Genomic DNA, 12,711 nt, shown 5'->3' on the forward strand with positions numbered 1-12,711 from the left:
TTTGCTGTCATGTTAAACTTATATTAAAGTTTTTCTTCATTACCCATTTAAGCCGTCTCCAGCCATTATAAATAAATAATCTTAGGAAAATAGAATATGGGATTCATCAATGACTAGTTGTTAGAACAGTGGCATTTTGATGCAGAAAGAGAAAGTGGGTTTCCTAAAGATAATCCAACATAAGATTTCAGTAGTTGAGGGGGAGGTGAAAAAAAAAGAGTTTTTATTACTAAATTCAAATTTGAGTTTTATTGATGTTCACTTAGAAAAATAAATTAAATAGTTCATTAAAAGCAACAATGTCTAAGTGCAAAGGACCTGAAAAGGAACAACAATAAAAAGAGCCACCTTTTAAGTTTTTTATAATGTAGAAGGATATAGCTTTGTTCAGAAACAAAAAATTCATCAAACTGATGAAATGAAGGAGACAATGCTGAGATCTTATGCTTTGGGCTGGTAGACTCACAAGACCTGCTATTAAGGCAGAAGATTTCCGTTTCAACAGAATACATTATAAAAGTAGTTATAAAGCCTGAAGTTTGTTATATTCCAATGCAAAGATTAACACAGAAGGGACAACCATGGAGGAAAATGAACAGATTCCATCTTGAATAAATGAAAGGGAAGTGTAAATTATGAATCTATAGCAAGCCCTGTGATTGAATTATCCATGAGGTTTAGATAGAATAAAAATATTATAAACATACAGGAACAAGTATGACCTGTCCTTACTGACCATATTCATCTTAAAAGGAGGCCACATTATTCCCAAAGGAGATAGAACCTGTCTCACAATTAATATCCTAAAAAGAAAGAACCTCAGAAATTTACAGTTTAAAAGAAGACATGTGGGCACATTCATAAAATGTTTTGATGAAAGCTGCCAGATGAGCAGGGCAATGGTTAGATTTGAAAAGTTTTCATTCTGTTTTACTTCAGAAAAGACATGATGAGTAAAAGCTAATCATTCATTAATCAATCTACAGTATTTTGAGCCAATCTACAATGGAATAAACTATGTATGATCACACATGTGGATTATGAATAATAAAAATAAAAGCAAGTAATTGTTAAATTATATTCTAAGGAACAAATCAAAGAAACTGCCTGGAGTATGAATTTGAATAGAGGTTTGAGAACAGGCTTCAATGATGTCTTTATTCATCATCTAATGACCAGTTGTGTTGAACAGGAGGAGGAAGAAAAGGTTCAACTGATTCAATCTAAGCAGATCTAAGAGTTGTACAAACTGCTTTGTTTTCCTCTTTGGAAGAATCAACATATGACAGTGCAACAAAATATTCTTCAACAACACCTTGGTAAGTATACATGAAACTGAAAAATTATTTCAAGATCCAAGAAAAACTACTTTATGAGATTTAACAAAGGAAAGAATTGGTTTAAGAAGCAACACTAGATGAGAAAATGGATTTAATGTAACAACAAGTATTATTTATGAATATATTAACTTTAGAAATGTAGGATTCAGAGTTAATGTCGCAAAATTCTAGGTAACATAGAGTTATTGTCTTTCAAATTTATTAGTAATGTTGAGTAAAAAATTCAACAGTATTGCATGTCACATTTCATTAAGATGTATATACTTTTAAACAAAACAGCTGAACTAAAATAATTATTTTACTTTATTTGTACTTACAGTAGTAAAATCTCACTGCATCTTTTTTTTATCATCTAAAATGGATCTAACAAGTTCTACAATAAATCAGACACTGACAAAAAGTAACACAGAAAGGTCCCTTTATAACGAGGTTTGAAGCCTTATTTAGATATACTAACCATGAATTATTTTAAGATATCAGTTTGAAAAATTGTTTATTTAACTTAGTGTAGATATTTTAAATATATTTCATTTTGAACAAAGTAAAAATTATGATTTTGTTTTATTTTCCATTTATTTAAACATACTGACATTTAGTTATTTTTCATTGTTATGTTAGAAAAGTTGTAATTCATTTTGGTTTATTAAGTTTTTCTTAATTTCTAGTTTTATATACAATTTGCAGATCAGAATGAAAACACAACTCAAAAAGGCACAGATAGAAACAATACATCTGTAGCTACAGAAAAAAACAATGGTATAGGAGAAGACCATCCATCAGAATCAAAAATAAACAATAAGAATATGCACACAAAAAATACAGAACACAAAATAAATACAGTCAAGAAAGATGATAATCCACTACTTCCAGAGACAGGTCAAAATGAAACATCAACAGATAAATTACTGGGTGTAATTAGAGATCAAAACAATACAGAAGATAAATCATTGGCTGTCGAAAAAGATCAACTCAAGAGAGACGAGAAACAACTGACTGGAGAGGAGAATCAAGATCAAATTGCAGATAAATCAGCGGCTTCACAGATAGATCAAATGAAAACAGAAGATTGCTCACTATCTAGAAAGGAGAATCAAGACCAGACAGAAGATCAGTCATTGGTTATACAAGAAGAGGAAAATAAAACAGAAGATTAATCATTGGGTACATTAAAATATAAAAGAAAAAACAGAAGATAAACTACTGATTACAGATAAAAAGTCAAAATAAACCAGACAAAGTATGGTATCTAAAAAAAAAAAGTTTTATATCCTTAATTTCAGAAAGAAGAGAACCATAACAGCTAGTAAACTTTTCCACAGACCATGATTATTGACATAAATTGAGAAAGTAATTTAATGAAAGTCGGTAAGAGAAAATGTAAGTTAATAGTTTGGATAAAAAGGTAGAGAATTAAGTATTTTTTAAGTCACTAAAATGTACAAAAACAAATACTCATATTTCAGTAGTCAGCTGAGGTACACAATATAAGGTTCTGTGAAAATAAGGGAAGCACGAATTGTTTTCAGTATAGCTAAAAGTAATTTCTTTAATATGTTTACCTCAACTTATACATCTTAACGAGACTTGATCAGTTTGTAACTTTGACTGAATGTACTGTTTCAAACTGACAAATCTTTAATAGACATAAATTTGTAACCTTGATTGCACTTGGTATTTTAAATGCACCATCTTTCACTAGACTTCAGCTTATGAACTTCACTGAATTTAATAGTTTCGTTTTGAATGTACTTTCAAGTTGACAATCTAATACCTCAGTTGGTATTCTTGGCCAAACTTGTATTCAATTTCATCACCTTTATAGACCCCAGTTTGCAAGATTGACAAAATTTGATGGTTTCAGCTCTCATCAGTCTTTATTAGACCTCATCTTGTAGCCATGACAGCTTTATATTTTCAATTAAACCTTTACCAACCAGATCTTTTAAGCATGGTCAATTTTATTTTTAATTGATTTGTCTTTATTGGATCTAAATTTGTAACCTCTAATACTAATTTTATTATCTGCACTTCAGTCATTTTACTAAACCTGATTTAGAAATCTTGCAGCATCTTATACTCCATTAATTTAACTTTATCTAACTTTCTGTGCTTTTCTTTGCTCATCTGTACTAAACATAATCATGTAGCCTCGATAAAAATTATTTCAGTTTTAGACTTTTTGTTGTGTCGTAGGCCAAGATTGACATTGATCAATTTTACTCCATCTGATCTTTATCGTAATCAGAGTTTATCTTCACTTTTCATAGTACACTCGACTTCGTACACTTTTGTTACATTTAACAAACTTATGTCTTAAGAACCTTACCCTTTAATAATGATTTTTATAAAATTCAAGTTACTCATTTTTTCAAGATCAGGTTATGAAGCCTGTTTTAAACTTATTAGTTTCATTCCTTATAAAGACCAGTTTTGTGAAACAACAAAAAAGTTTATCTACACATTGTTATTAAACCAGATCCTATAATTCTAACTTAGTTTATCTTCTTAGTGAAATCTCGTAATCATGACTAAGTATGTTTTTTAAATGCATTTTGACAAGACAATATCATAACCTAGATGTAGTTAATTTTTTCACTTCACCCTATTTCACACATCTCTTATTTTGTAACCTTAACTGTTTTCACTTTACTCTTCTTTATTATGCACCTGATTATAGATTAACAACTAATCTACATTAGATATTCAGTGTATTTATTATTATAACTTTGTTTTTACTAATTTAGAATATTTATGTATTAACTGTAATAATAAAAACACCAGGAAATCGAAACATAATTTATACATCAGATATTTTGTTGTACATCTTTATGAACACCTCCTTGTAAGTCATATTGAGCATACTAAAATACATTTTTTAAAGATTTTCCTTCACCTTTAGATGACCTTGTAGTCTTGACTGTGTTTGTTATTTTAACCTCACATTTCTATACACACCTTACTTCGTTATTATAATTATAGTATTTTTACTAAAACTTGTATTATATTAATGACTAAGTTTACTTTCATCACTTAACTATTAAAACAGATCTTGTAAATTTGGTCAAGGTTAGCTCATCTTCCAGCAGCACAACCTTGTAAGTTGGTATTTTAATCTTCATTCATCTTTCACAGAGATGATCTTGCCACTTCAAATTAAATTTTTTTCTTTTTTCTACTCATATGTCAAACTTAATATTGTCAACATGTATAGTTTTAACTCCATTCATTCTTGACAAAACTAATGTTGTAAACCCGCACACACTTATATTTTCTAAACATGGTCCATGCAATCTTGGTTGAATTTATAGTCATATCAGTTGTCTTTTTTAGGCACACTCTTCTTACCAAGTTTAAGTGTGTTATCTTCACTGGACATGATCTTTTAAACATGACCAAGGCTGCATTTTTAATGAAGAACAATGTGACATCTGTAATGAATAAAATTAAAGTATAAGCTGGTAACTGCTTGTTACATTATGTTCCTGATATTTATTAACTTACCAGAAAAGTGACTGGGTTGTGAATATTTTCTAACATAATTTTATGTTAAATGTTCTGGGTGTAAATTTGTGAATTTTTGGTTAAGAATACCAGTTATATAATATGAATTTATTTTAGAAGTGAAATCTGAATGTGAGAGATGACAAATACTATTAATTTCATGAAAAGATTGTGTACTGGATACTACTTTTACCAGGTTATCGATATTAACAATTTGTGAAATACAGGTCTGTTTTTGTACTTTAATTCCTGTTGTTTTTATACAAAAACATATTCCAAAGATGGAACAATTTATTTTCTGGTTTCCATTCTTAGTCGGGGACAAAGTTTATCTTGTAATAACACTGCTGTGATATTGCTATATTTAGTTCAATACATAATTTTGTTACTTTTTAATAAATTGTTACTAGGTATATTAAATTGTTTTTATACAGTTTGTCCTAGTCATTTACCAGTGTTATTTGTTTTGGGCAAATGGACCTTTTATTTCCCAAAACAGTTGGTTTCACTTGTTCATAAAGCATTTAAGTATTTGCATATTAAATGTTAGTGCTAATAGTTATCTTTGTACTGAGGTGATTTCTAATAGCAGAAGTATGAATTTAACTTACATCACCACATAAAACACCTACTCAAAAGCCAAAACAATTATTAAAAAAAGTTTAGTTTATAATTTTTCTATCGCACAAAAAATGTCTTTTAATCATCTTACTACCAATAAATTTCACTCAACACAATGTATTTTGTTACAGCTGGAAATTCATATTTATTGAAAACTTAGCCAAACATATGACACCTACTGTACCATAATAAACAGCTCATACACCTGAATAGTGTTAAATAAAAATAACTTTGAACAACACTCCTCAAAGAAAACTAATAAAATATTCAAAACTTTGTAAAAAATACTATCTCAAATGTATAATTAGTTTTTTTTTATAAAGACTAGACAAAAAAGCACCTTTATCTTTATCATGTATAACATACACACACTATACTGAAATGTTTACTAACTTGTTTAAAAATGCTACTTTACAGCATTAAATGAAAATTAAGATGTATAAATGCATCATATCTCTGAAGGTAACATAAAATTAGTTTATAACATGTTAATGAAACATCATACTTTTAGTTACTGTTATGTAATCTTTAGTCACATTAGATTTGTTCTAATCAAAGATTCATTGATAGTTTCCAACCAGAGTTACACTTTTTCTACAAGCTTTTGAATATATATTCACATAAGTCATTCATTTGTATGCTTTAATAATGTACTCAAGTTGCTTTTGCTAGAGCTGCACTTATTTTGTACACATTGATCAAGTACTCATTAGTTCCATTTCAAAAGTTTTGGGTAAGTCTTAACTCTGTTAAATTTGACATAACATTTGTATTCTGGATAGTACAAAGTTAAAAAGATGAAAACAAAACAGAACAATAGTGCTTTAAATTCTTTTTACTCTGAAATAAACAAGTTTTAGAGTTCATGTGATCTAAAAGCTTTATTCATTCATGACTTATGTTATTCTTATCAAATCATACTTACTTAATAAGATTAATAATTTATTTGTGTTAACTTTGATAGCCAGAGCTAGTCTTGTTTTGTAAGTATTATTCAACTTTAAGAATACTAGGTCAGCTTAACAGGAGAAAATATATATAGAGAAGTAGAACAGATCTGTTGACACTTGAACAAAGACCTATTTTGAATAGTCAATCCTCACCAAGAGTGTCATTTCTGAAATTGTAAGCCAGTTGACTTTAAACACAGATCTTCTCTGATCACTGATTGGTTACGCTTTTGTTACCTACACACATACACATCATTAATAACGAATAAATGGTTAGTTATACAGTGGAAGTAAGGACAGAATATATCATCAGTGATGCATGTAGAAGAATAATCCTCTTACATACACTTCCATATACAAACACAAACTATTCATGTTATTCATTCCTTACTTCCACACACATCATTAATAAGTTATTCTTCTACATGCATCACTGATGATATATTCTGTCCTTACTTCCACTGTATAACTAACCATTTATTCTCCCCTTACATACACTTCCATATACAAACACAAACTATTCATGTTACTCATTCCTTACTTCCACACACATCATTAATAAGTTATTCTTTTACATGCATCATTGATAATATATTTTCTCCTTACTACCACACATATAACTAACAACTTATTCGCCCCTTACATACACTTACATATACAAACACACACTATTCATGTTACTCATTCCTTACTTCCACACACATCATTAATAAGTTATTCTTTTACATGCATCATTGATAATATATTTTCTCCTTACTACCACACATATCATTAATAAGTTATTCTTTTACATGCATCATTGATAATATATTTTCTCCTTACTACCACACATATAACTAACAACTTATTCTCCCCTTACATGTACTTCCACATACATGCACACCATTCATAAGCTATTCTTTCCTTACTTCCACATACACCATTAACACGTTATTCTTTCTTTACTTCCTCATAAAACGTTGAGATATTACCCCAAAGAAAAACTTTTTATTAACTGAATGCTTAGCTTTGTGGCTTTTTCAAAAGGTTAACACAATTGATCATTGTGGTGGACTTAGAACAACTACTAGATAATACAGAGTTGGCTGTTCTGAATTAAGGGTCAGACAGGCCTAGGACAAAAGTTTTCCACCAGGGCCTATTATGATTGTGACTGAAGTAAAAAAAAAAACTTAACCTCATAATGGACCTTTTTTTTTTTTGAGTCTGGGTCTGGGGCTACAGACCCCACCTTAATCAACCCTTGGTTCTGAGCCTATTAGCACTATCAATAGGGTTTTAACCTTCTAAAGATGTCACAAAGCAAAACATTGAGATGATAAATTTATTACTGGGAAAAACGTTTTCTTTTCTATGAAACATGTTTACACTCCAGCGTATTTTACTGAAGGTATTATTTCTTTCTATAAGCATCACTGATAAGCTTTCATAACTTCCACACACATCATTAATGAGATATTACTTTTCTAACTTGCACACAGATCATTGATAAGCCTTAATTCCATACTCATTCTTGTTAGATATTATCTCTCCTCTTCCACAATCATTGGTAAGAAGCTCTCTTTAGTTCTACACATGCAAGATTTTCTTTCCTTACTACTGTAGACATCATTAAAACTAAAAAAAAAAAAATCTTATCATTAAATAATGAAAATAAGTACTGACTTAGCCAGTATAGGACTAGATACACACTAAGAGATCTTAACACTACTAATTAATGACAGGACAGTAAATGTAATATACAAGAGATCATGACAATATAAAAAAATAAAACAAGTTATTTGTATATTATGATCTAGTATATCTGACTATAGTTTTAGCAGTTGGTTAGGTTCTAGCAACTTTATTAAAACCAAGAAACAACACAAATTACTTTGTAAAACATACTAAATGCCTGAAGTTACTGTTGAAATAAAGATACAGATATATATATATACATACTAACTACTACTGAACAAAACTTAATCTCAGTTTCTTTTACCAAATCTTCATTCTTACTTAATTTTTAATACTTAGATAATGTACACATAGATGAATATCATGTAAAAAACAAATTAATAATTTGTGTTAAATAATAATAAAGACATAAATGTATATACACGCACACACAAACATTTATTTTCTAACTTCATTATCAGAAACTGTAAGTGTTATATTAATGCTATTTTTAAATACATATACAAGCTGTGAGTGGATGGCATAAACAATTTGAAGCATTCCATGTAAAAGCTATTTTTGTAGCATGATGACACATATACATTAACCTTATTTATATGGATCGTCATCTGTTGATTCTGTCAGTCATTTTACGCATGATTAAAACAATACTGACAATTAATGGCATCGAAAGTATGTTAACAATACTTTAAAACTACTTAACTAGCTTATACAATATTTTTTAAAGCTTTCAATGATCTAACACCACACTAAAAGACTTTCCAGTTACTTAAACAGAACAAAATGACAAAGTTTACTGTGAACAGTAATCTGGTTTCCAGCTTCCGTGTGGTAACATGCATGATATGAGATAGCTTTAATGTCAATCAAAGAGAATGTTATACAAATTTTAAAGAAGTATTTGGAACATAACTAGCCTAGTAAATATTTGTTGAGGTATATTAGTACCTATAAATTTCGGTCATCTAAATGTATATGAAAAATAAGACAAGGCAGTACATCAGGCAAAATGCTTGCTCCTTTCCATGCCTTATGTACAAAAAGATATTCTTTCAAATGTTGTTATAACAGTAAAAGCTTAGAACTTCTTAACTGTCTTTCTTACACTGTTCACCTGACAGTAGTTTTCACCAATATAGCAAACTACATGTAAAAAGCATTTAACAGAAAGCATTAAGGTCTCCAAGTAATACCCGAGGCATCTCCCTGTGTGCTCTTGATTTCTTAAATACAATGTTTTCGTTGATTTGTAGAATGAAAATATGTGCCAAGTTTGGTAGCACTACTGTTCTCCTGCTTTTGAAAGTAATAAACAGCTAATTCTGGCACCTAATATTAACAATTCTTTAACATAAAGTATACACATAAATAACTATTGAATTACATGATCGCATAAAAAAACACTTATTAGATAGAATAAATTAATCAAAATATGGTTGGTTAAGAAGTGCTTAAGTCAGACAAATATTCTCATTCAGTATGACAAGCACAAGCAAGCAGTTTGGTTCACTTCAATAGCTAAGAGAAGAGAAAACGTGTATTTCATCATTATTCTTTCTTAGAATCATCATTTTCCTTTTGTCGTGTTTTCCTTGAATTCTCCTAAAATAAAAAAATATATATTTAGTCTCATTTATATATCTACTAATTAAAGAGTTACTCAGGTATGCCATAAAATTAAGAAATGAAGTTTGAAACTAGTCCTATTTTAAGTTTATAATGAAAAAACATAACCAGTCCCAAGCTGAATACAAATTAGTTCAAGAACTAGACTACAGAGGGTTGAGTACATTATATTAAAATAATTTTATAGCCTCACCACTTCATTACAGTCCATGTCACCACATCTGGTTTTGTTTTATCTAATAACTGTGCAACTAGACAATAGCCCTGCAGCATAATTTCCATTGAAAAAAGGCTCTGTTGTAAAGTTGTCATGTCCAGCACACCACTTCTCCCTGAATGCTTTCTATAATCCATCCAATGCACAAGAATAACAGTTTCTCAGTGCTGTTTCAACAGTCCGATCCAACAGAAATTTATAAGTGTTGCATTGACTTAACTGTTAAAGCTACATGTGGAATAGCATAAATGCCAGTTTTAATCTCCAACAGCTTGAAGTATGCAACAGTTGAACAGGAGGTGTGACTAAAAGCCTTTTCTTGGTGAACATAAACTTTGTTGGCCTCATTTCCATACAGCCAGCACATCACTTTGGAATTTTTGTTCACCTATTGAATGGTAGAAAACAGCATGAGACTTACTACAGGCATTAAGATATGCATACGCTTTGTAAAGTGTCACCACGTACTACTATTTTTCCCCCAGATAGGTACTGTTCATACAGTTTCCTACAGTTTGTATTTCTTTCTTGAAGTTGTGGAAGTAACTTGTATATAAATGACTTGTGTTGCTTTTCCAGATAGAAATTTTACTTAAATATATTGTGTACTGTTACCTGGGACATGTGGATGGCTTTTGCCATTGATCTTTGTGTTCATGGATTCTCACCTGTTACAAGATTCTGTAATTTGGTTACCATAATTGGGGTATGACTTGTTACAGATCTTTCTGGATGGCCTGGTGCCCCATATGTTCAATACATTTGTGTTCCAATGTTACTAAGCACAAGGGTTATCCTCATCTTGAAAATGTTTAATCCTTGAACCAAAAGCATTTTTATGATCTAAATGTATGAAAAGGCAGTTTACATACCCTTCCTAAAAGTGATCAAGTTTTAGTGACATTGCACTATATACAAAATGCCACAGAATGCCGTTTCACCGTGACTTTATATCGACTGTGGTTATCATGTGTTTCAGATCTGCACATTCAATTTTCTACTGATATAATGTACTCAACTCTCTGTACTCTCACCTTAGTTGTAAAATAAATACTTATAATCAATATGTTACACACATTTCTAAACATCAGACATAACTTACAAACACTGAATGTTTCCTACACTGCACACTACATATACAAGAAATCATCTAAAATAGCTTTCAACAACTGTACAGTTTTTAAATAAATAAAAGTATAGAACCTCAAGCTAATTACAAATAGATTTTTACAAATGTTTATAAATAATGTAACATACAAGATTGTTTGTTTGCTGGATATTGCACAAAGCTACTGAGCTAACTATCATTAATTTTGATTGGTTTTGTTTGTTTTGAATTTTGAGCAAAGCTGTGCTAACTGTTTCTAATTTAGCAAAGATAGACTAGAGGGAAGGCAGCTAGTAATCACCATCCACCACCAACTCTTGGGCTACTCTTTTACCAATGAATAATGGGATTGAATGTCAAATTATAACGCCCTACGGCTGAAAGGGTGAGCATATTTGGTGGGACAGGGATTCGAACTTGTGACCTGCAAGTTGCGAGTCGAGTGCCCTAACCACCTGCCGATGCTAGGCCCCCCCTAATTGTGAAGTGACAGACTAGAGGAAAGGCAGCTAGTTAACACTGTCCACTGTTAACTCTTAGGCTACTCTTATCAGATTGAATAATTGGTTTTGGTTTGACTATCACATTTATAATCTACCAAGAGCAAGATGTTGATGGAGGTTATGGGTAGAATAATGTGAACTACAAAACCCAAGCTCCATAGTTTGACATGTTAGCCACTGTGCCAAGAGCTATAGGCAAAAATATTTTCCATAAGTAGTATTAAAATACAGAAACACTTACTTAACAACTGCTTGAGGTAAGTGTACTCTACTCTTTTTTTAAGAAATGACAATTAATAAAAACACTAAAATTATCTAATACCAGCTTGGAACAAGTATACTGTTTTTAGTAATGAAATTAACATAAATCTACATTACAAGAACTCTGACCATTATACAGTTTATAAGTAATGTAATGTGTAAAAATCTTAATACTTTTTGACAATAGCTTCAAAGAAAAGAAATATTCCTGACCTACCTTTTGAGTCAGAATAACCAGTAACTTTCGAAACAGGTCTGCAAAGTCCAGAAACAGGTCTACTGAATGCCTATAAAAATGAAATAATACAGAATGACCTACAGATTAAAAAATAAACAACATATCTACATTAACAGAATGCAAGCTTGATAAAATTACATTCTATAAAAATGGCTTGATATTAAAAACTCATGCGTGCATGTAATATATATATTTAATCTAATTAAACTTTAGGTTAAATGTTAGGGTGGTTTCATTTCTACTTTAAGAAACTTAAGGGTAACTGCCTTCCTACAACTGGCTATAGACAGTGAAAGGCAGTAGAAGCTGAGACGTTGTGGGTGTAAGCATTCAGTTTCGGACCCTTGTTTGATTTTCCATGATGGCTGACTAGTTTAACATCAGCATTTGGATTTTATCTGATTGATGGGATATACCCAACACATCTGGGTGCTATTATCACAGACATTATCTACTATGACAATAAGTTGACAACTTGGATCGATAACAGTAACGTAATATTTAATTCATTATTGTTTTATAGTGCTGATTCAATCACCTAATAACAATTGATATAATCAACAGTTTGAAAGCTATTTATTTATTTATATACCTACACACACACACACACACACACATATACATACATACATACATACATACATACATATATATATATATATATATATA

At 30.3% G+C, this 12,711-nt stretch overlaps 2 protein-coding genes across 8 annotated transcripts in view; one reads left to right on the top strand and one right to left on the bottom strand.

Moving 5' to 3' along the window:
- Positions 1 to 4,770, top strand: part of LOC106457899 (thioredoxin domain-containing protein 3 homolog) — a 43,531-nt gene extending 38,761 nt beyond the window's left edge. For 2 of the 6 annotated variants that reach the window (XM_022384136.1, XM_022384131.1), the window contains one exon: positions 2,025 to 4,770. In XM_022384136.1, coding sequence (XP_022239844.1) covers positions 2,025 to 2,494 — 470 coding nt within the window. In that variant the 3' untranslated portion in view covers positions 2,495 to 4,770. Of the gene's footprint in view, positions 1 to 1,087; positions 1,144 to 1,192; positions 1,829 to 2,024 lie in introns of those variants that run through there. The other 4 variants (XR_002610298.1, XM_022384167.1, XM_022384147.1 and 1 more) reach the window with 4 other exon arrangements.
- A 2,404-nt stretch (positions 4,771 to 7,174) lies between these two features.
- The window catches only part of LOC106458116 (probable Bax inhibitor 1), a 16,053-nt gene continuing 10,516 nt past the window's right edge, over positions 7,175 to 12,711 (bottom strand). Inside the window, exons 7-8 of one of the 2 annotated variants that reach the window (XM_013917576.2) lie at positions 12,022 to 12,091; positions 7,175 to 9,691 (exon numbers count right to left, since the gene is read on the bottom strand). In XM_013917576.2, coding sequence (XP_013773030.1) covers positions 9,638 to 9,691; positions 12,022 to 12,091 — 124 coding nt within the window. In that variant the 3' untranslated portion in view covers positions 7,175 to 9,637. Of the gene's footprint in view, positions 9,692 to 12,021; positions 12,092 to 12,711 lie in introns of those variants that run through there. The other variant, XM_022384182.1, reaches the window with a different exon arrangement.

This window comes from Limulus polyphemus, unplaced genomic scaffold (genome assembly GCF_000517525.1).
Source record: "Limulus polyphemus unplaced genomic scaffold, Limulus_polyphemus-2.1.2 Scaffold20, whole genome shotgun sequence".
Classification (NCBI taxonomy): domain Eukaryota; kingdom Metazoa; phylum Arthropoda; class Merostomata; order Xiphosura; family Limulidae; genus Limulus; species Limulus polyphemus.